Raw genomic sequence first — 24,550 nt, 5'->3', positions numbered from 1 at the left:
TTTTGCACATTCACAATTTCTTATAAAAGGTGCAGATGTCCACTTTTAGGAATAAAATGTGAAGTTCATGAGAAACTCTATAAAGTTTCGGAATGAAATCTTCTTGAAATGACAAAATTGTTTAAAAATTCATAAAAGTAACATTTGCATACCCAAATTTCATTCCAAAAGGCTTAATGCAGTGATCTGGAACAAAAGAAGACAGCCCCATGGCTCTGGGGCTGCATACACCAGCATTTCAATACTATAACATTTACATTGTGCTCTAGAAACAGACTAACCTTGTAGCTTTAGCTCAGTGGTAAATGTCATAAGATTAAGCACCTTTGTATAATCATCATGTTGTAACACTCTTGAATGATCTTATAAGTTCACTGCCAGCCTTCAGTGTTCAAATGCTCATTCTACACAAATTAGGATTTGCTTTTAGAAACCACAAGTGAGAAATGGTTTAATATTCATATTTCACAAATCTACTGATTCTCAAGCAATGAGCTCTCATCCCCTTCTATTTCTTCATGGGGAGGTTATATGTTAATTTGCTTCCGGGCCGATAAGTACAAGTTGGGAGATGGAATGAGAAGTCCTGGGCTTCATGCTCTGCTGGAATTCCTGAGACAACATGAATCTGATCAATCCACTTCTCCTAAAATCTCACCTGTATCCTCTACACAACAGGGTGCTGTACCTCCTCACTGGAGAGAGGCTGGGCAGGTGGAGTAAGGAGATTTGGCCAAGCCTGTTCAATGGAATGGTAGAAGTCTATGGCAAATTTCTCCCTAAACATTTTTTTAATACAATTTCTTTAAAACATATATGCCCTTGAGCCAATAGATTTTGAATTTTGAGAACAGCATAAGGTACCTGACATAGAAACTATTTCAACTGGCAGTTACTATGTTTTCATGATGAAAACTATACTTGTTACTTCTGGGAAATAGACTAAAACATCAGTGACCGAATTGCCTTCTAATACAAAAAACAAACTATGTTTAAGAGTGTGTATATGAGTCTGCATGTGTAAGCAAACATGAATTTATACAATAAGTTAAATCAGTATGAAAAGCTTGCTTCTCCCTCTGCCTATGTCTTTGCCTGTGTCTCTCATGAATAAATAAATAAAACATCTTAAAAAAAAGTATGAAAAGCCTAAATTTTCAGAGTTGAAAAGTGCTTTTGAAAGCATGACCTCTGATGAATGATGACTGTTTCAATCACTGCTGAATTCCCACCACCAGTCATAATAGGTGGTTCACGGTAGGTGCTTATAGAAGTTTTCTGAGTGGAGTAACCTAACCATATCTAACCTCCTCACTGAGATTATCCATATTAGCAATAAACAACTCAAAGATGAAGAATTAATGCATATTTATTTCATTTACTTTATTACTTATTATTTATTTACCTTAGTAGTTATTACAGGAGATGGCAACGCTTAGAGAAAATCTCACTAGCGTGGAACAACAATCATGAATATAAGCACAGCTCTACCTTGTCAGTATAATTTAAGGCACCGAGCCCCAAACAGGGTCTTTCTCTAGAATGTGATAACAAGGTTAGAGACTGTTACCCTGTGAAACTGAAACAAAACTGAGTGACTTCAGGTAGTTTTGAAATAATCCCTGGATATAATTTACCTCACAGCTGATTATACAAAGGTAATCCTTCAGCATATCTACACTATCACACCAAATCTGGTCACGAAAATGGAAATATAAACAATATACTAGTGAAAAACGAGTGTGACATATTAGACTTCAACATAAAACAAAGCGAGAAGAACAAAATAATTTACTGAAATATTTAGGGAGCGGGGCTAGGTTTGGGAAATAAGCCCACACTAAACACTTGTTAAATCAACAGGCAATACTTTATTTGGGGTTTGACAGGAAAATTAGGAATTTAATCACAGAAGCAATTTGCGGTTTTAGATGCGGCTTTCAAGTTAATAAGCAAATGCATTTGTGTTCAAATGCAATGTTTGTTAATATGTTTACTGAAGTGATGAGAATAATTGCAGCCCTTGAAAGAATGAATGTTCGAATTTGCATATTCAATACTTTATCCAAAAATAACTAGTTAGGCTTCAGCAATAATTGCCAAAGATATAAATGAGTTAAATTGCAATGCTGTGTTTTTAAAAATTAAGTTTTTAAAATGTGTTTTATGACACAGATTCCCATTTCTCACTCACTGATAAATTTTAAACATATACATTTAAGAAAAAAAACCCACTGGGATTAAAAGCAACTTTCAGTTTGCACAATTATAGTGTGGTTCAAATTGATCAGTGACTGCCTTAAAATTATCCCTACGAGAATTACAGAAGAGGTTTGCTATTCCTGCCTTCTCTGCATCCATGTTTGCTCTTTCTGGTAGCAGTTCCCGCTCACTCCCATCCAAGAGGCCACTCCTCAGGTGACCAGGCCTGGCCACTCAGAACAATGCACGTCTTGGCCTCAGTGATTAGTTAAGAATACAAATGTGACCCAACTGATTTAACTTGGTTTTGACCTTCATGTGTTATCCTTCCTCCTCACCCCACTTCAAAAATACGAAGAAGAACAACAAACGATGTGAATTAATTTTTACACTTCCATCTGTAATATCTAAAATCCAACTTCTACATTTTTCTCGGGTTTTGATTGCTTACACTATTAGCTATTTTTTTATTTCATGTTTTTTTCTGACACCATTCAAAACTTTTTATGACACTAATAGGAAAGGTGCCCTCTGAATACATGTAGTAGACTTCTGGTAAATTCCATTATAGGGAGCCATACTTTAAAGGAAGAACCTGTGGCCAGGGAGATGATATTTTGCAATGATATTTAGTCTTTATAATTTGTATATCTGATATTTTTCACAGTGTACTTTATTAACATAGTTTACTTATTATATAGAACTGCAAGAAAATAATGTTGTGGTTATTTCCTTTTAAGGAGAAAAAAACAGAAAAGCTATGGATTCAAGGATCAGTCTACAGCAGTGCCATCCAAAAGAACTTTCTAGAAGCATAAAAATGGTCATCAGTTTACAGTAGCTATATGTGCCTACTCAGCACTTGAAATAAGGCTGCCTTGACTGAGGAAATCTATTTTTAATTTAACTGATTTAAATCTATAGGGCCAACTTCTGGCTACTGGCTACCATATTGAACAACACAGCTCTTAAATCTCAAGCTCGACTAAATATTGAAAACATAAAGCCCACATGGGCCACATTCCACTTTAAGACTTATTTTCTTTGGCCTACATTACAATAATTTTTAAAAAGGCCAAGTCAATAATAGAAGTAGAGAGATTCCAAAGAGAAAATATCTGAATTTTAAAACATCTCTTGAAAGCCTTTTATTACATTGGACTAAGATTCCTGAATGGTAACCATTGGCCAGTGTTGAGAAGTGGTCATGACTACTCAATAGCCTTGTGGCTGTGTTCGACAGTTTCCAGTCATTATTCAAAGTTTCTATATGTTCCCAAGGCACGCCCACCTCTTTTAGCTTTGCTACTTCCCTGGTCCCTACAGGTATTTGCATATTTTATCCCACCCTAGTTCAAATATGTAGTTCCTTTAAAGGGTGAATGGTATCAGTGGAAGTGACCAGGGTTCTTCCTATTTGGGGTCTTTCATCTGAGCAAATGGTGAGCTTTTATAACCCCAGGAAAAGTCAGAGAAACCCCTCCCATTTAAAAAAGTTATTAATATTCCCTCAGGGCAATCTCTTTCAGCATCATCGGCAATTACAATGAGAATGAATACTAATTAACCTTTAAATATAGGCTTTGGGGCTTCGGTGGGGAGATGCAAAAGAAAGAATAAAATTCTCAATTAAACCCTAACACAAGTAATTTCTCTTGAGAATTTCTGAACTTTTGGATTTCTAATATGACCAATTAAGAGTTCTTTTTACCCAATGGGAGACTCAAGAAAAGATCTCTCATCAGATAAATCTGTCTCAGTCTACAAGACAGGCTGTGGGCTTATGGAGGATATTCTTTTATAAGACTCTTAAACTTTATTCTTAATCTTGGGAAACATGTTTGGATTGTCTTCAAATTGTAATTTCACATGAACCACTGATTTTCTTCTATGGTATCTATTTATCTATCTAACAGCTTCTATTTATAAATACTTATAAAAAATATCCTTTCTCTGATTTCATGTAAAAAAGAAAATCCCCATTTTTATGTCTTCAATGTTACTCCATACTCATACCATTAATCTATAGTTTTTAAAGGCTAGTAAAAAATAAAAATAAACAAGCATATTTTCTTCTAAAATATTTAAAGACTACTGTAGATCATTACATGACTGACTAGGAGAAAAAAAAACAGGCCATAACTGAAGGCACTGTCTAAATAGACAAGTTCATGATTACAACCTACATTGTTCTATACTCCTATTTACTCTATCAGCATAACCTCTTACATGGATAACATGAATAACTGAGTTGTTATATAAAAGCCTAATATTTTCACAATGTAAAGAGGTTCCCTTGTGCTTTTTCAAGGTCTTGACTTTCAGTGACTAAAAACCCTTAGTTTAAGTGGAATTTTGTATTGGTTACAAGTCTTTACTTTAGAAAATCTTTAGAGCTATAATAAAAGTATCTGGGCTATTTAGCTACAAACCAAATACTTTAAAACAATACTTAGCATGTTAAATTTCTTCATTTATCAGACATAAAACTGATTAATCAATTTAAGTCATGTATCTCCTAGTTTCAGGTACAGATTTTCTTTAAATGGCAACATACAATATCTCAGGCCACATCATAAAATACAAGAAGCGCTATGTAAACGACAAGACCTCTTCATCAACATTTTATACATGTTGTCAGTATGTTTAAAAACACACTCCCTGGCATTATAATAAATACTCAATATATAAATAAATGATTGCAACAAAAGAGTACTTCTGGATTTCTGAGCTCAAGACTTCTTGCTATTTGATAAAATTTTACAAACATAATTATACTATTCATTTAGAAATACACTCCTGTCTGACTAAATCTTGCATCTTGACAATTTTTCAGCTGAATACATTTATCATCAATTTATTCATAAGATAAATGCTGGGAATACAACTTTACTGAAAACAGAAACAATCCACAGGTAAGTCATTCATATGGACACTTTGTCATATTATAGTCCTATCTAAAACGATAATCTGTTTCAGAAAAAAACAAATGAGTGCATTTAGAAAATGTTAGAATGCCCTATGAAAATGCTGGGCGAAAAGTTTTGATGATAACATCTTATTATTACTATTGATCTGTTTATCATTCCCCCAAAGAGGAAATTATTTTCAGATGTTACCTGTGCTTGTGTCTGATTAATTGTACTATCTCATAAAATACAATTTTTTAAAATCTTATGTTATACTTTTCTTATTTCTACAGGGTTTGGAAGAGGCAGAGAGAACTTTTTATCACCTCTGTCAGTTCTGACTAGTAACCTGGAATCGTTGTTTATTTTTTTTAACAGGTGCTCAATAAACATGTCTTGAATATTGTTGAAAGAGACTGACCTCGATTACTTTCAAATGCAAAAATACGAAGGTCTACCCAATGCTGACCCAATTTAACAATGAATGTTGCCTTCTATTACTTACATGTAATAATTAAGAAAACAATAGAAGTTCAATAAGATCTACATTACTACTCTAAACACTTATAATTTTATTAATATAGTCTGAAATATGCTTGTTCTGCAGGTTATAGAAAAGGTTTTGCCAAGAAACTAATACTGTAAACAGAGTTTTTGAGACAAATGCTCACAAGTATTCAAAAGAGCATGTTGTTTTCAAGGTGCCTCAAGCACTTTTTTGTAGCCACTTACATGAAAGCAGCATATGCTATTTATCAATAATTCATTTCTTCATTAAATTGGGTCACCTAAGCACATCTAACAGTAAAAATTGTTAATCTTGTGTTCTTTCAAAAAGTAAATACCCATCCTGTCCAAATAATCTACCCTTGTCCCCCAAATGTTAATATTTTTATCTTAAGGTGATGGGAATTCACATTTTTTTCTTTCCTTATACCTTTCTGTGATGTTTGAAAGTTTTCGGTTAACAAGTATTATTCATGTAATCTGAAAAATGCATACTTTTACATGAAAAAAACTACTAAATTAAATATAATTTCTCTCCAAGAATACTTAAAATGACTTTAGTGAGAATGTATTTTATTCTTCTATATTTAATTTACTTCAAACACATAGTAAAATGGTAAAGAAAGAAGTATGAATGCTGAAAAGTGTCTTTTTTTAAAACTATGTTTTCTAAATACCTTTGGAACATTTGATTTCATCCCCACAACTGGTATGTTCCCAATGACTACATTTTATAAACACAAATTTTACATTAAGTTGCACTATAAATCAGTGAATAGACATTGTTTATTTAAGAGATTCTACTATGTCTTTTTTAAATCAAAAAATCTTCTTGTAAAGTGAATAATCAAATATATACAGTATGCATCCAAATGTTTACATGTGATATCTGTTGAACATAGCATACAACTACAGTTTCATGTATTATTTCTTAGTGATGCCATGACTATATTGAAACAAAAAAGGGCACAATTGCTACATGATTATTTCTTAATTTGGATTTGAAACTTGCCACTATACCTGTAATGAGGTGAAGGGTTGCCTCTTGCTTCACAATTTAAAGTTATTTTTTTATCCTCTGAACCCACAGGGAAAATGCTGTTGCTGGGCTCTCTGATAAACACTGGACCTTGTAAGAGAAGCTCACCTGCATGGGTGGAAGACATCCAAACAAATAATCACAATAAGTAAAAGGCACTGTAAAAGCCGCATCCTAGAATCGAAGAAAAATAAGCAACCAGTATCTGCTCTTTAAAGAAAAAGAAGAAACAGCAGGTATTGTTTCCCTTGTCCATAAAACATGCTCTGCAGGCATTGCTTTGCTAATGAGCATCAGTTAAACTGTTGACAGCCTAGAAACATGTATGAAACAATGAAAATTTATATTAAAAAACCTTGCCATATTAGTAAAATTCCTTAAAAGTATAAGTAAGGTTGTACTAATTACTTTTTATAATACAAAGTCTACCTAACTTTTCACTGGTGAACATCCTCTTGTAGGAGGTCTTTCTGTCTCATTACAAAAGTAAAGTTGTATTCAAAACGAGTTGAATACCTGACCATGACTTTCTTACAAAATCTGCCATGCATGCAAATCTGAAGGTTGACAATATTATTTTTCTGTTTTGACCTCAAAACACTCAACATTTGGTGGTATTTCTACTTTATTACCAGCCAAGTGAAGAGAGAAGGATGCAACTCTGAGCAAGTATCTTTTAAAAGGTTTTTTACTTGGATGTCTCTGCCTCTCTCTGTCTCTCATGAATAAATAAATAAAATCTTTCAAAAAATAAATAAAAGGTTTTTTACTTTGTGAAGAAAAATTGAGTATTTTCTGAGAATTTCCACATATACACAAAAACAAAAATCTGTCTTTGTACTCAGAATTTAAAAAGGAATGGGATAATGCCATCAACAAATGCTTATGCTACTTTAGTTGTACAATCATTGCCAAAGCATTTCTGAAAACAAACAAATTCACAGGAAAAAATGAGAGAGAGAGAGAGAGAGAGAAAGAGAGAGACTTCTTTACTCTCCTATCTTGGAATGCTCAGTAAAATGGGAGGAATTTCTGCTGAAGCAAAGAATGAATAAACAGACTAAGAGACAAGGAGAGCTTACAAGTAGTCGGACAAAGAAAACAGGTTGGAAAAGCTCCCCACTCAAAAGTCCAGAAGCTAAAAACTTGTATTTTGGCTACTTCAAATGGTAATAACACTCATTCATAAGAAGTATTTACCATAATAACAAGAATAATAAAATAACATGATACTGAAAATAATCACTGACATGATGAAAACAGCAGCAGCTGATGCCAGTGCATGAATCCTACATGACAGTATCTGATTAATCTTCGCAGAGATCATTATTCCCAGTGAACAGGAGAGAAGCACTAGGCCTAAAAGTAGTTAGGTGACAGGGGCAAGTTCACACAGCATTTCAGAATGCACACCCTCTGGAACATCTGAGTCCAGATTCCAGGCAGGAATACCCTCCTGTTTTATATCAGAATGTAGTCTTGCCCTTCATCTGGTCTTGGCTCTCAGCTTCTGGTAGGTAACCAATGTCATACATGATCAGAATGCCTTTGTTTAGGGTAGGGCCTCGCCACACTGGATCTGAGGGTAGGACCAGCCACATCTGACAGTGGCGGATGGGGATTGACCATACCAGAAAGCCCAACACGTGATTGATGATGGATATTTGAGTCATGAGGTAGGAGCTGACTTAGGCAACTGAGCTCAACTACCCATGGTGCCATTTAGGTAAAGATGCCCCAGTAAAAACTCTGAACACTGGGGCTTGGTGAGTTTCCCTTGTTAGCAGTAGTCCTTGCTTATTAACACACATCAATACCAGGAGGTTTACTCATTCTGAGAACAACAAAAGCTTAGTATTAGGACCCTTCCAGATGTTATGCTATGGGTTTCTTCCTTTGGCTGATTTGAGCATGTATCCTTTCCCTATAATAAACTATAATCACCTGTAATCACAATTATAATAGCTTTCAGTGGCTCCTGTTGGTCCTTCTAGCAAATTATCAGAGCCAGAACTTGAAGTTGGTGTTAGAAATGAGGGTGGTGTAGGGACTGTACACTTATACCTCAAAGTCTAGCTAAATCTAGACACCCTTTCCACTGCAGCATCACCACTAAATTAACCCTTACTAAAACCAACCACACCTTAAGAAAACGGCTTGCTATCCTCTTTAGTCCCTGGTTTTTATTTACCTCTGAGAGGAAAATAACACAAGGAAAAAGTTCTCCTTTTCTATGAAGAAAAGGATTTTGAAGAAATGGATTTTGAAATAGCTATTAACACCCCTACCAAAAGATTCGATGTGGTCATTTTCCTGATTTTTACCCCTAAGTAAGTTTACTGCACAAAAATATATACAAGCAAGACAGCTGGCTTTAATAGTCAAATTTACTGTCTCAGAAAGTTGAAAATAATTCTAATACCTGTTTGTAAATATTTACAAATACGGTGAATTTTTCATAGCATTTTTTTCTGGTCTAATAGCTCTTAATTTACTTTGAGTAGCTAATATATTTTGTTCATGTATAAGTTGGTATAGCATCATCATTCCAACAAACTCTGATATGTGTAAAGCCTGAAAACAATACTATAGTAACATAATGGTGTAGATTTGAAAATTCCAGGAAGGTTGGGAAGAGAAGCTGACAAAAGGAAAATTAAGTCAAGATAAGAAGGGGGGTTATTTCAATGAAAAAGACACAAAGAGGTGTTTTTTAAAAATTCCCTATAAGTGACCACAATGAAAATCAAAATGTCCATTCCATCATCTTCTAACACAAGTCAAATCCCAAGAGATACTCTAATTATTCTCTAGAGACTATTATTAATTTTAAATGAGGGTGCTAAATAACTAGAAGCCTTTTTATTCTGAGATCCTTTTTAGAGAATGGCAACAATAGCTAATTTACTTACATTTATGTGCCAGGCACTGTACTAAGGAAATTACAAGCCTTGCCTCCCTTATTCTCAGGGTATATTTGAGCCCATCCCCTACTCTATGAGGTCCAGCTGTGGTACCACCCTGTAACACTACCATCCTCCACCACCATCTTCATCTATTCCTCTGAGTTCATGCTGACCGTTGTCACATTTGGGCTCAGCCCCCACCACCCTTGTTATTCTCTGCTCTGATTTCCTTTTGTCATTCAGAAATTGGCATAAATGTCATCTTCTCGGCTTAAATGTCCTTCCACCCACCCCTCACTTCCACCTTTCACAGAGGTACCAAAGCACATCTCACTGAATTTCACTATTTATAAACATTATACATGTTCACATATGCACTTGTTATTTTTATCTAGTTCACTGTTGTATCCTCAACTCCTAGAACATGGAAGATATTCCACATTTATTGAATGAAAAAGATGAATGAAGGAATTCTCACAATAACTCAGTTTAAGGCATATACTTTTTTTTTTTTTACAACTAGTGATTGATAAAGCTAAGATTTTAATTTCAGAGCTTATGTTCTCAACTTACAGTTATTAGGCCTCCCCAACAGAAAGAAATGAGGCACAGACCAATTAAATCACCCAACCTCGGTAACAGGTTTTTTTGGGTGAGAGACCTGGGATCAGACCCTAATAATCCTATTCTTGTTGTGCTTCCCTTTCCAATAAGCCAGACAGTTCTAAATATGGTTAAAGGCAAAAATTAACCATTAGCTTGCCTTTTAAGTTTTAGTATTTCCTGATAACCCTGGACCTTTCCAGCCTGCGAGGTACATACCCACCCTTTCTGAAATTAAAGTTCCTAAAGGCCTTTTAGACCTTCAGCAGCCATTCAAAAGCCTCCCAAAATGTAAGTACAAATTAATAATCAAACATGACAGTTCAGTTCATGCTTCATACTCTGAAAAGGGACAAAGACCACTCAGTCTTGCTTCACCAGAATGAAGTAAGAGATGCTGGAGTATAATGTTGTAGTCTCTTGCTGGCGACATAAATTTAAAAGAAAGAGACTCTGAAGTCCTTGCTAATCGAAAAGAAATTATCCAGCATTTTCTTCAAAATGAATTTTGATCTTCAAAAGGACAGAACCTTGACGATTCACACGGATATTCATAACCAGCAAAAAAAGAAGCTTGGCTGAGAAGAGAAGGAGGCCTCCTGCCTAACGAAATGGATTCAATGTAACATTTAGATTGATGCTAAACTTTACTTTTTGTGACAGGGGCATTTTTTTGATATGCTAGCCTGACTCCAAAGCTCCATTTTAAGTTTACAGCCTAAAATAAAGGGCATATAACATTTCCGAACAGGATTAATAAGTCCAAAAGTCCAATCCTGAGGTGTTATTTTTTTCCCCCAAACGCCCACGGGCTACTCAGAATAACTACCTTTGAATGTAAGTACAAGCTTTATGAGCTCCTAAGGTAATGTCACCTAAAAGATCAATCTGTGGTCAATCAATTCTAATAGTCACACTCTATACAGTTTTTATGAAGGCTGACAAAGAGAAATAGACAAAGCATTCCAGGCAGTTGGATCACTTTTACTATAAGAAATAAAATTCCTAAAAGACCATGATGGTATCTCTGAAATTCCTATGGAAAAAGGAAAGCGTATCCTATTTTCTCTCACTTATTTACATCATATCTACATAATGCAAAATTAAAGGATATTTTGAAATGAAGAGGGTAAATCCAAAAAGGGAGCTTGGGTGGGCTCTGCTATTTAAAGCAGAATTTAAGAGAAGGTGGAGCTAGAAAGGAATAGTCAATCTACTTATGAGGTATTCAAACCAGACATAATGAGCTCTACCCTAGGTCAGAGAAAATAAAAGTAATACATCACCAGTGAAATGAGATCTGTACTCTAGGCCCTACTATTCTATAGAAAAAAAAATTAAAGATGGAAACATTTTATAGCAGTGAGGCATCAACTTTTTTTTTTTTTTTATCTTTAGCATTGGTGGCGTGGAGCTAGAAAATGCCAAACAAACAAGAAATGACAAAAATAAAATTCCATTTATATTCTCCCAAAGCCCAGAGGATAAAGAATTCAATCTTAATTCATTTTTTAAAATATTTTATTTACTTATTCATGAGAGAGAGAGAGGCAGAGACATAGGCAGAGGGAGAAGCAGACACCATGCAGGGAGCCTGATGTGGGACTCGATCCCAGGACTCCAGGATCACGCCCTGAGCCAAAGGCAGATGCTCAACCGCTGAGCCACCCAGGCGTACCTTAATTCATTTCTTATACAAATATTTGAATGCCAAACACGTGCAGTTTTTAAGAAACTAACTGTAACAGATATGATGATTGTCGACTCAAACATTCTTTTTCTTTGCTTTCAGAATCTGCCTTTTATCAAAGATACAGAAAGCACCAGATAAGCTACATTCCCAGAACTCTTTGTAGTTCTTGCTGGGAAGAAGGGAAGACAAAAAAGATTGGGTTCTGAGACTAGTAACAGCCCAAGAGGGGTATGTATTAGTTTGTGAGGTCTGCCATGACAGAGCACCACAAACTGGATTGTTTAAACAACAGAAAATTACTGTCTCACAGTTCTGCAGGCTAGAAGTCTCAAATCAAGATGTGGGAAGGACTGGTTTTTCTGAGGGCTATTATAAGGGAAGAATCTGCTCCAACCCTGTTAACTTAGCTTATAGGTGGCTGTCTTCTCCCTGTGTCCCTTCAAGTCATCTTCCCTCTATGTGTGTCTCTGTGTCCAAATTTTCCCTTTTTATATGGATACCAATCACAACAGATTAGGGCCCACCCTAATGACCTCATCTTAACTACTCCCATCTGCAATGACCCTATATCCAATAAAGTCATGTTCTGAAGACCTGGGGATTAAGACTTCAACACACAATTTCTGAGGGGGACATAATTCAATCTGTAACAAGAGGTATGGGACAATCTGCTAAAAACTTTTAGGAAAGAGTCTCTACCCTGATTTTGAGGAAAATCAAAACAAAACAAAAGATGAAGGAAATGCTGACCTTGCTTCCTTTCTTCTTTGATATGGAAATTGTCAGGTGAGGAAGGATGTAACACTGGGAACCCCCATGACCATCTAGACACCATGAGGGTGTGTGTGTGTGTGTGTGTGTGTGTGTGTGTATCACGGAAAAGCTAACCCAGAGTCCTCACATCTTTGAGTTCCTGAACCAACATGAACCACATAAGCCTAAACATCATGTTAGAAAAATAAACCTCTAATGGATTTTTGTCATGTGCTGCTGAATGTACTAGAACTACGTGCTAGAAAGAAAGAGAAAAAGTAATACAGCGTACTTAAGATGAAAAAGAAACAGAAAATGCTTACCAGGAATAACTAATTTATCCATTTCCCACATCTGGAAATGTTATCAAGCAATTAGGTTATAAGAAAAAGTGCTGGAGTATAGCAAACACCTGGAGTATGAGAGCATAATAGAGACCAATAGAAAGCAATAAAAATTATTTAATTTGCCAAATTAGTGGTTTACTACATGATTTGCTCAATCTCTATTTCACGTTTTGTCCATAAACAGAAATTTTTAAAAAGCTGCATGGGAAGCAGTGTGCAATAATTAGACAATTAAAAACTGAAAGGGACAGGTTAAGCTTTACAGGTGCTAGAAATAAATGTTTAATAAAAAAAAAATTCTGTGGATGGCAGAACTTTTCAAAGCACAACAAATTTTTAGCAAAAGTTGCATTTTTCTTTCATTGCAATATGTTCTTTAAAAAAAAACAACACAAAGATGCCCACACCCATAAGCATATATGCACATTATGGTCATGTTGAAAGTTAAGATATCTGGATTTTAGCACTTTTATTTAGTGAACTAATGACATATATATTTTTTTTAATTTTATTTATTCATGGGAGACACAGAGAGGCAGAGACACAGGCAGAGGGAGAAGCAGGGAGCCCGATGTGGGACTCGATTCCTGGACCCTGGGATCACACCCTGAGCCAAAAGCTCAACCACTGAGCCACCCAGGTACCCCACTAATTACATATTTTGATGAAAGTTACAATCTATTTCATTGAATTAATATTTAGTTTATATAGTTAAGTAAAAGAAGAGAACGTGGGAGAATTTTGAAGGTGCCCAACATTTTGATACTTTTAGGCCAATGGCTGTATTTCTGATTTTTGAACTATTCTTTACAAATGAATGAAATAGTTAACCAATTGACTGTTATGTTGCAGAAATAACGTACTTGGGCGAAAAAGGCTTAGGTGATGGGTTGAAGCCTCTGTAGATTAAAATCTTTTCATAATAATTTACAGCTTTATTTAAATTCATGTTTTGTCTCTATATGAATGTGAGTTCTAGTGCTTTTGAACTTCCTCGACATCCTTCCATAATCCCTAGACCTTCCTTGCTAGATGGTTTAATAACAACTCGACGTGAAAAGACAAAAAAAAAGTTACAATGCTATTGTTAGATGCAGTATGCAATGTGCACAATACAGGCAGGAGTGTACAATCCATGGCTCATTTGTGTAAAAAAAAAAAACAACCACTTACATCTCCGCTTTCTATTATACCAACTCTCACTGAACATCTCTGACATATGCAAATTCACGAGGTTCTCACGAATCATATTGAATTGAAGACTTCATTAATCAACTCTTTTAAAAACATTTCTTAGGCATCCTACCCTCAAAGGTTTTAATAGAGTTTATTATGTTTATGGTTTCTATTCTTTACCAAAGACACTGGATCAAGGCTTTCTGGGGTCCAGGTATGATTCCTTCTGTGTATTCTACAAAGAATGTTTCATATTGAACTCCAGTTCAAGGCTATTGTTTCTATGAAAAAAATTACAATAAAAATTTCTATAATAAATCAGTTGTAATGGAAAAGCTATTAGGTAACACCAGCTAGTGATTGCATTCTGTAGTATTTTTGCAGTGTTAATCTCATAAACCGGAAAAAAGCATAATCGTTTCCTGCCTACACCTCAGTAAGCAGAAGCCGGCAGGGTTTGTAAATATCTGCAGATATAAAACACCATCTAGTTCCCTCATCCCAGCAAGGATCCTGTTTTTTTTCTTTCTAGACCACTAAGGATATTAAACTGGGCCATGTGGTAGGTAACAAAGATCCACAGAAACAGGTCAGAGGAAGACCGTTGCCTAAACTGTCTGGGACTATAGGGTGAAGGTAGGGGGGAGTCCCAGAGCTGCCTAAACTTGAATAACTAAATAATTTCTCAACTTTACTCTCATAACTTTTCATTTACCCACATCTAAAATTTATTTTTCATGATTTATTGTAGACATGGCATGTGTGTGTACACACACATACAAGGTATTAAAAAAAGTCTCTTGAAATAATCTTAATCTTTATTGCATTCTGGATCATAGCATTTTTTCTATTCTATTCCACCCAATGTCCTTCACCTATTCTTTATTTTTTAAATGCCAGACATACCTACTATATTAATATCATCACCCATCAATGAGTTTCCATTCCCAATTTGATAATCCCTGGTCTAGAACCATGCCTCTCCTGCCCTCAATGTCCTAGATTATTATTTTGGGAGGGACTTGTGATGATTGCAAGGTATTTCTTTAATTTTCTCCACTTAGAAATGAGACCAACTTTGGCAGTGAAGTAAGGCACTGTCTACTTTTGAAATGGAAAGAGTACTTGTGGTCCTAACATGTAGAAATGACAAGAGCCTTTCCCAAATCTCCTGAACTGCTACATTTTCTGTTATCTTGCAGAGGGGAGCAAATACTATTATGCATTGCTGCTAACCTTGGAAAATAAGAACATGTTTTATTTTGAAAAACACAGTTTCTTGCTTTTTTATAACGGGGATCAAAATCCCTCATTATATATACTTATTAAACAAATGCACAGTCTCAAACATCAACTTATGAAGGTAAAATAGACACTGCTTACCAGGTCCTATACTAGACACTTTGCATTTACTGAGTCACCTAATTCAAAGTGAATATTAAACACTCATTTTAATGTTATTGCTTTCCTTAATATTGAAACAGAATATAAATAATGATCCTCAGGGCTGCAGAGGATGAATTAAATTGAATGCTCTATACACATTTTTGGCACCACCATTCTGGAGAAGCATTTGGCGATACATATAAGAAGCCACCATCATGCAGGAAGCCTAAAGAAAATCTGCCCTCAATTATTTTATTGATTTTTACTCAGTATCACTACTTAGCAGTCTTCCTCCATTCAGAATTCTTAGAACAATTTTTGTGTACTCTACTCATCACAGTATCCCTATCAGACTCTATTGGCTTTACTTGTTTTTCACTCATATTTTCCCTATTCCCAATCTTTAAAATTTGGAAGATAGTGAATATAATAAACACACATTTCTACCTTCTTATCAGGTCTATCAATATTACATATATTGGAAAACTTAGTACATTAATGTTAGAATAGAAATATGTGTGTTTGTGCTTCTTTGCAAATGATTTTAATTTACAAAATGTTAATGCTGATCTAAATAAAAGAATGTATTTGGCCATTCTTTTTTTTTTTAAGATTTTATTCATTTATTCATGACAGAGAGAGAGAGAGGCAGAGACACAGGCAGAGGGAGAAGCAGGCTCCATGTGGGGAACCTGTTGTGGGACTCAATCTCAGGTCTCAGGATCACCCCGGGCCAAAGGTGGCACTAAACCGCTGAGCCACCTGGGCTGCCCAAATTTGCCCATTCTTAAGATAACCCTAAGCAAATATCCTTTCTCTGACTGGAATACATATGTCCCACTGCAACATAATTCATCATATAAAAATATGGACTTATATAAGCTAACTAAATGATTGTACTGATGACTCTCAAAAAATACCCCCATTGTGTTCTCAGAGGTATCTACCATCATTGGATGGCTATTTCTGTTTGAAAAACTTACAGGATGTTGGTCACCTATAATTCATTCACTCCCTCCTGAATACTGAGAATAATGGTATTACACAGAATAACTTCATTAAAACTATACATAAATAGCACTCTTAAAAGCGGGGATCCCTGGGTGGCGCAGCGGTTTGGTGCCTGCCTTTGGTCCAGGGCGCGATCCTCGAGACCCGGGATCGAGTCCCATGTCGGGCTCCCGGTGCATGGAGCCTGCTTCTCCCTCTGCCTATGTCTCTGCCCCACCCCCCTCTCTCTCTGTGACTATCATAAATAAAAAAAAAGTTAAAAAAAAAAAAAAAGCAATAGCACCCTACCAGTCATCTCTTGTATAACTTCCGAGTGTGGAAGCAAAGCCCCATTTCTGGATTTTAATGACTCATTTGAATATAACAGCTGCCTTAGCCATTTAAAAAAAAAAGTGAGCTTTTGGTGGGCTATTTTATTACTCAGATTTCCAAGGAAGTTGCTTAAAGTTACTCTTAAGAGAGTTTAGCATTTACACAGCTTTTACTGTTCCATAAAATAGATTTCTTTGCAAAATATCCCCAAATCCATAATAAATTATTTATGTGAACCATGAATTTAGTTAACATATAACCAACATGCAATTTTTATTTTAGTCTAAATCTTCTAAAGTTGGACATAATGTTAGGATTTGAATCTGTCACCTGTATGCTATACATTTCTGTATCTTCATCTCAGAACTGGAGCTCTATTTAGGAAAACACATTTGCTTTTCGGAGAGGGCCTGAGCTACACTGTCTTTTCAGGACTTTTCAAATGTGAGATTCTTTAATTTTATAAAATGTATATGACACAGCTCATTACACATATTTGGGAATTTTGGTTTGTAGAGCTATACACCGGTGGCTACTGGGCCAAATCTATCCTGCAGCATTATTAGACTTGGATCATAAAATGTTCAGGGGAGGGGGAATAAAACAAGAAAACCCTTCACTTAAATGGCCTCATTATAAATCCAAAAGTAGTAGGTATGAAGTCAAATTTAACCTTAAGAAAAAATATCAAAGATCTAGTAATATCATGCCTCCTTTTTCCCATGGCAATCCTAAACTCAGCAATGCCATACAGACAGAGCAACCCAGTCTTCCCAGAAGGCAGCCCCTCGGGGAGTAAGCCATCTTGGGTTGTTAGCAAGAAATTCATCCACAGTTACGGGAAAATAACTTTGTTTACCAACAAAATTATCTTGAATTCATTCACACCACCCTTCTTCCTGGAATGACTGATTTCCCTCCTATCATCCAAGACATGGAATCTTTTGATAGTCCAGCCAAAATTAATCTCACTTTATCAGAAATTAAATTTAGTGCATTGGATTATAACTCTCCCAAAACATCTGTATTTTAGTAATTTGTGTGCAGGTTGTCTACTTTTTCCTGGACCTATATCCTTTTGATTCCCTAACAGTACATTTCAAAATACCTTGCAAATAATAACATAAGTGCTTGATAAAAAATGATCTTAAAAAAACATATATTATGCTTTAGGACAGAGGTCAATAAACTATATACCCAGAGGCCAAATTTGACTGCCATCTGTTTTTGTACGACCCATGAATCAAAAGAACAATATTTCATGACACATGAAAATTATATGAAATTCAAGTCTCAGTGTCCATCAATAAAGTTTTATTGGAAGACAGCCATGTTCACTTGTTTATCTATTGTCTATGGCTGATTTCACATTTTAATGGCACAGTAGTTATGACGGAGACCATATGGCACACAAAGCCCAAAATATTTACTATCTAAATACTGCATGAAAAAGTTTGCCAACACCTGCTTTAGGAAGGAATATGTCTAATAGGAGGAATAGTGCCTTTGCATTGAGTTAGATATGCTTTTTTCCCCTAAATATTAACATCTACCTTTTTAGAGAAGCCATTTAAGTTCTCTGAGCCACTGAGTTATAGGGATGATATCAATATTAAAGAGTTTTTGATGCAAAGATAAGCAATATTTTTAATGCAGCAGCAGTGCAATAAATGGGATTTGATATTATCACCTATTTTTGCTTAGCACTTGCATCAAACTTTTAATTACATCTGACTGAGGAATGGTGATTTATGAGAAGGTAGTCTAATAAACGGCTTCATTCATTAGACTGTCCTATCTACAAGACATTGCCTTTATCTTCATGGTACTTGTGAACACTGCCACCTGCATTCAGTGTATCTGGTTTGAGCAAATAATTGCAAGTATTATGTCTAAGACCAAAGGTCCTTATTAATCTATGGAGGGTGGTAACTTCAAAAAAAGAAGGGGAAAATGCATCTTTATAATACCTATTGCGTCAGTTCTCATTGAGAGACAATTCTCCAACAGGTATTTACTCTCCTTCGTGTCTTCAAATAATTATTTGCCAAAGTAGTATCAATGGGAAACTCAACAAAATAAGCAGCAAAGAATGTTCAAAAACCCCATGAGGCAGGAAAAAAGCATTAGATTCTTCTATATTGTTGTTAGCCAAATGTTTATTTTCTCTCTTCTCCCATAATAGGAATAATGGCCATAGCACTGAGTATTCTAAATTTTCTTTGCTGCATAATCAAGCAAAAAGAAAAAAATTGTTACATTGTGTGCTGCAGTGAATATCATTTTTTCACTGAAGACGGATGGCTACTCAGAAACCCATGTAGTACATTGTTCAACAGCCAATTCTTCATAATTACATGATCTGTATATGACCTCTTTGTATGTTTTTTAACATATGTCTGAATTTAAGTATCATTCGCATTTGTGCACACATGGGATGGGAACGAAAGGCTCTCATTTCCTATTCAAAAAATTAGGGAAGGTTATTTTAAAATCCCGTAAAAGAACAGCTATTAATGAACAACTTATTTGAGGACTAAAAATCCAGGAGTTCTACTTCAAAAACTTAAGGCTGATATAAAAACACATATAGATTGCCATCTGCCTTTAAAATCACTTGGGTGGCACATCCTGACTGCACTTTATGTTGCATGGGTTCTAAGAATAAGAAGGAATGTGTGATGCTGCCATGAATAGTAGAACAGGGAAATACTATCCCCAGGTGTTTTTTGAAAAATACTTGAAACTCAGTAGCGCTACGTGTCAACAGGCAACACTAATCAATGTCACAATGGCAGCAAGTGATCCCAGAGTGGTCTGGATTCCTTTAAGCCCAGCCAAGGGCAGTGTTCATCGCCCTTCCTTGCTTGAAGAATCGAAGACCAAATGATGTTCTTCACATGCTTGGAATAAACCGTGAATGAGTCACCAGAGCCAATGAAAACGGCAGCCTACACGTTCCACTCTCTCAGATCAGCAGACCCTATTAAGCTATCCAGGTAAGCAACTGAATGGAGTTACAGGTTCAGAGAATGTGGATTCATGAGTCACCACACCATCACACATCATTGCGTACCATCTCACACCTCTGTAACCGGTCCTTGAGTTTTCTTTCTTGACCACCTTCCACCAACAGATCACAGGCCTCTGATCACTATGTAGTAAGTCCAAGAAAAGAGCAGTTTCTTCTGTGTACGAGTCTCCCAAGGTCACTCATCACGAGGGATGGCTCGGGTCTACCTGAACAAATAGACAATGCTTTCCTTTCCCTGTTTTTTAACTGTCCTTTTAGTTAAAGGGAACAAATTGCTTCCTGTTTAAGTGACAGGTAGGAATATTACTTTTGTCTCCAGTAGTCCCATAAATAAGAAGAGTAAACCCAGATAATATAAAGAGAAAGTAGTAAGTCAAATACCAAGATAAGAGCTTAATTCCTTAGCTGCCAGGCAGAAGTTGGAAGAAGTTGGAAGAAGCATCATTTTGGTTAATCTAATGGCCCAGTAGAGGTATAGGTTTTTCGCCTCCTTTTAGTGTCTCAAGCATCAAGTTTGTTGTTTTTCTTCTTTTTAAGCAAGAAATAGCCACAATGTAGCATGACCAAGAAACACAATACTCAGTATATGCTTTTCAGATACAGACTGTTGTGCAAACATTTATCACCAGTATTTTATTTATTTTTATTTTTAAAATATTTTATTTATTCATGATAGACACAGACGAGAGAGAGAGAGAGAGAGAGAGAGAGAAAGAGAGAGAGAGAGAGAGAAAGAGAGGCAGAGACACAGGCAGAAGGAGAAGCAGGTTCCAAGCAGGGAGCCCGACGCGGGACCCAATCCCGGGACCCCAGGATCACGCCCTGGACCAAAGGCAGGCTGAGCCACCCAGGGATCCCTATCACCAGTATTTTAATATTAACCATACTACATGAATTTCATGAATAGTAGTGCTGGAATGACACAAAATTTCACAACCAAATTTGTAGTGTAATGTTAGTTATTTTAGATTCCATTTCTTGCATCAATGCTTTAATGATAAAAATTAATAAATAAAAAGGTTCCTGAATCATTTTCATTTATACACTTGTTTACTGACGGGCAGATGAATTCTAACATTTCACCCATTTCTGTAAGTCATTTGCCTTCTTGTTTTCACTAACTCTGTTCAAAGAAATTAATGTGGTGTTCCTTACGGGCATTGGGAGTTGACCTCATGTAAAGACAGAACAATCCTGGCAATCAGTAGACAATTAGTGAAATTAGCTAAGCTTCTTTGCCATGGTTGACAAATAAAAACTCCAAAATCTGTTCAATAATGTGGTACTGCTTTAAAATGAAAATTGTATCACAAAACATAAAATAACCATCTCCTCCCATAGTTTCTTCAAATTATAGACACAGATACTTATAGATGTTAAGATGCGTATATAATTTGATTGTTCCTTACTGCATACTATCCTCATAAGGCAATTTGAAATTTAAAAATATCTCTATCTAAAATAGCATCCAATGTTGCATATCTAATCACAGAGTTGTCACTTGATATTGTCTCTAACTTAAAGTGTCAGCTGATGTTCAAAGGAAGCAACATGCAGAAGTAAACATAAATTATATCTGCATATCATGCATGAGGGGAAAAAAAGGCACAAGACAAGTCAAGGCCCAGTGACAAAACAAGAACAAAGAACCCTGCTATTTCTCAAATTAAAATATTCTGCAGTTTTTGAGTTAGGGTTTTGCTTTGAAAGTAACAGGGTTGCAGAACTGGTACCTATGAATGGACATTTTCTTTTGTCTAAGATTTGAATTTACACAAGTAGGGACAGGGTTGGGGTGTGGTGAGGCTCTAAAAGGGTGGATGGTCAATGGAAGGTCACTCTAAGAAGCTAGGGAAGGGATCCCCAAGGAATACCTTTGCAGGCTTTTTCACTGCCAGAGTGCTTGAATGATATGTTAAGCAAAAATGAAAACTTTTAAAACTTCTAGGAAACAGAAGAAAGAATATACATGGGAACTGGACACTACACAGTTGATGTGAGAATTATAGAAAAACATGTAAATTCCTTGCATGGTGCTTGCCATCGAGGACAACCAAGTAGTGGTAGTCATTATCTTTATACAAGCTTAAAAGACATGGACTGGCAAATGGTAATAATTGAGGAAACAATCTATTTCCACACTGATGAGTATTTTTATATAATCAAACTCATATAATGATTAGCAAGATGGTACAAATATAGTATAAAAGAAATGCACATCATTTTTAAAGACTCAATCTCCCAAACACTCAGCAGTAGGTAAGATGGATCAGAGTTACTTGAAGCAATAAATGTTAGTACCTGCTCACAATTCATTCTAGGAAAGCAATGTACAGTTTTTAAGAGGGAAAGATGAAATAAACACAGAAGCCTGGACTAGGACTTAGAAATCATCAATCCCATTGTATAACAAATGGGATTTTTATCCCCCAAGCCACTTGACACACCAAGGCAATTCCTTGCCACATAATACCAACTAAGAGTCAAGTGTTTTGACTTAGGAGTAGCTCTGTATTGAAAGGACCACTTTCCTTTTAGTAGCCCAACTGTCCTGGGACATTTTAGTTTCTGTCCATTCTCTTAAGGCTTTTCACCTTAAGAGTGGCTGGAAGAAGTGGTATATTTACAGAAGTGTTTTTAATAGACAACTCCTTCCAATGTACACCTGGGCTGTCATGGACATACACACCTGTCTTCTAAACACTGGTCAGTATCAATCCTCTCCAGGGGGAAATATTTAGTTCTTTTCTGTAAAAGGATCTACAACACACCATACTCAGAAAAGGCTTATTAGCACAGTTGAAAGCTTCAAAGGGGGAAATTTTGGCAATCTAGATCAAGAACCCAGTGGGCCAGTAATTGGCCAGGTGACTGGGGCAAAAGGGCCCCAAATATTCTAAACCACACTGTTCTCATTTACAAGGTGAGCATGGCCTGGAATACACAAGTGTATGTGCAAAAATATATGCATGTGTATGTATATAAAAATAACCCTCTCTTATCAAAGATTACTGTCATTGATGTACTTCCTTCCTTCCTTAATGGTTTCTACTCCAGTAATTCAGGGCTGCGGGAGGGGCAGGAGAAGAAAGAATCTCAAGCAGACCCAGCACTAAGTGTGGAGCCTGACACAGGGCACGATCTCAGGACTCTGAGATCAAGACCTGAATCAAAACCAAGAGTCAGATGCTCAGCCAACTGCACCACTCTAAGGGCTTACTGTTCACAAGTCTAAGCAGCTTCTTCTCAGACTCCATCTTCTTCCAACTTTCCTTTTTTCCTGAAATAATTCTCCACTTCCACCTTATCTTGGTGGTTTTGAGATCTTCCATATCTTTGCTGTCTTTCCTTCCCTCTTACACTTGCACCTGGGTTTGGTCTGCCTCCTATAACTCTCTACCCATCATCCTTAAACAGGCTCCCCAGTTGCTCTCAGAATGAAAACCCCTCCCCCATCTTGATCTCCTGCTGGGATACCATGTGCTCCCTCCACCAACACTGGGATCTAATCTTTTGATTTTAACAGACTTGCAGCTCCTACCACCCACACTTTGAGTATCTCAAAACTCATTATGCTCAAAACACATCCAAATCCTTGCCTCCTTCTGTGTTTATTAGTTCTGTTAATTGCCTCATTATCTTCCCACTCAACTTGGAAACTTTGAAAGTCTTCGACAATCTCTTCTCCCTTACCAGGTACAACCATCCAATTGCTTGTCATACCTTTTCAGTTCTGGCTCTGTAATTTCTCTCATCACCAGCCTTACCTCTAGGACTCCAACTGCCCTGGTTTGGGCAGAAGTTATCCCTCACATTATGGTACATTCATGTACCACAATGACCTCAAGATAGGTCTTTTCTTTTGTTTGTTTGTTTGCTTTTCTTCCTTCTAATTGATCCTACAAATATCCTTTGGGAGCAATGGTCTTACAGCAAGTCAAGATGCTCTCATTCCTTGCTTAACAATTTCTAGTCCCAACCCTTTTTTCTTCTAGCTTTTTCTCTACTATTTCTCCTCAAGTGTGCTAAGGGTATAAAATCTACATCTGTAATTTTCAATGGAAATAGAACTATACTTGGTACCATATTATATAATTGGAATTTGCTTAGAACAGAATTTAAATGGTCTCACTAAAAACAAAAACAAAAACAAAAAAGATACATGACACATATAAAATTTACATTGTCTGGGGATCAAAAGGAAAATGAACCAGATGAAATTAATTTTAATCATATATTATAAACAACCCATTATATCAATATTATTTCAAAATTCAAGCAATATAAATACTGTTAATGGGATATCATCTATTCTTTTTTCAAAATATGTCTTTGAAATTCAGTATTTTACACTTAAAAAAATCTTAGTTTGGATTAGCCAATACCTTCAAGTGCCCAATAGTTCCATGTTGCTACCATAATGGACAGTGTAGATCTATAAAAATATTACCTGGGTTTGAAATGTTGCTACATTTAACAACGGCATGTAGCTTGATGCAAGGTAATAATCTCTCTGTACCTCAGTTTCCTTCCATAAAGTAATAACATTTAAATAATACCTATCTCAAAGAGTCATTGCAATAATTAAATGACTTAACACAAACATTGCTCACGCTGAGGTTGATGTGCAATAAAACTTCAACATATATTAACTGTCATTATAATCATAGCT

At 35.9% G+C, this 24,550-nt stretch overlaps 1 protein-coding gene across 5 annotated transcripts in view; it reads right to left on the bottom strand.

Annotated features, from left to right (window-relative positions):
- Positions 1-24,550, bottom strand: part of CNTN3 (contactin 3) — a 327,880-nt gene that overhangs the window by 210,710 nt on the left and 92,620 nt on the right. For 4 of the 5 annotated variants that reach the window (XM_072785362.1, XM_072785360.1, XM_072785361.1 and 1 more), the window contains one exon: positions 6,639-6,765. The exons of the other annotated variant lie outside the window; for it this stretch is intronic. In XM_072785362.1, coding sequence (XP_072641463.1) covers positions 6,639-6,765 — 127 coding nt within the window. The remainder of the gene's footprint in view (positions 1-6,638; positions 6,766-24,550) is intronic. 5 annotated transcript variants of the gene reach the window in all.

Source organism: Canis lupus, chromosome 19, assembly GCF_048164855.1.
Source record: "Canis lupus baileyi chromosome 19, mCanLup2.hap1, whole genome shotgun sequence".
Taxonomy (NCBI): Eukaryota; Metazoa; Chordata; class Mammalia; order Carnivora; family Canidae; genus Canis; species Canis lupus.
The sequence above is the reverse complement of the archived record's forward strand: the minus strand, read 5'-3'. Positions and strand labels throughout refer to the sequence as shown.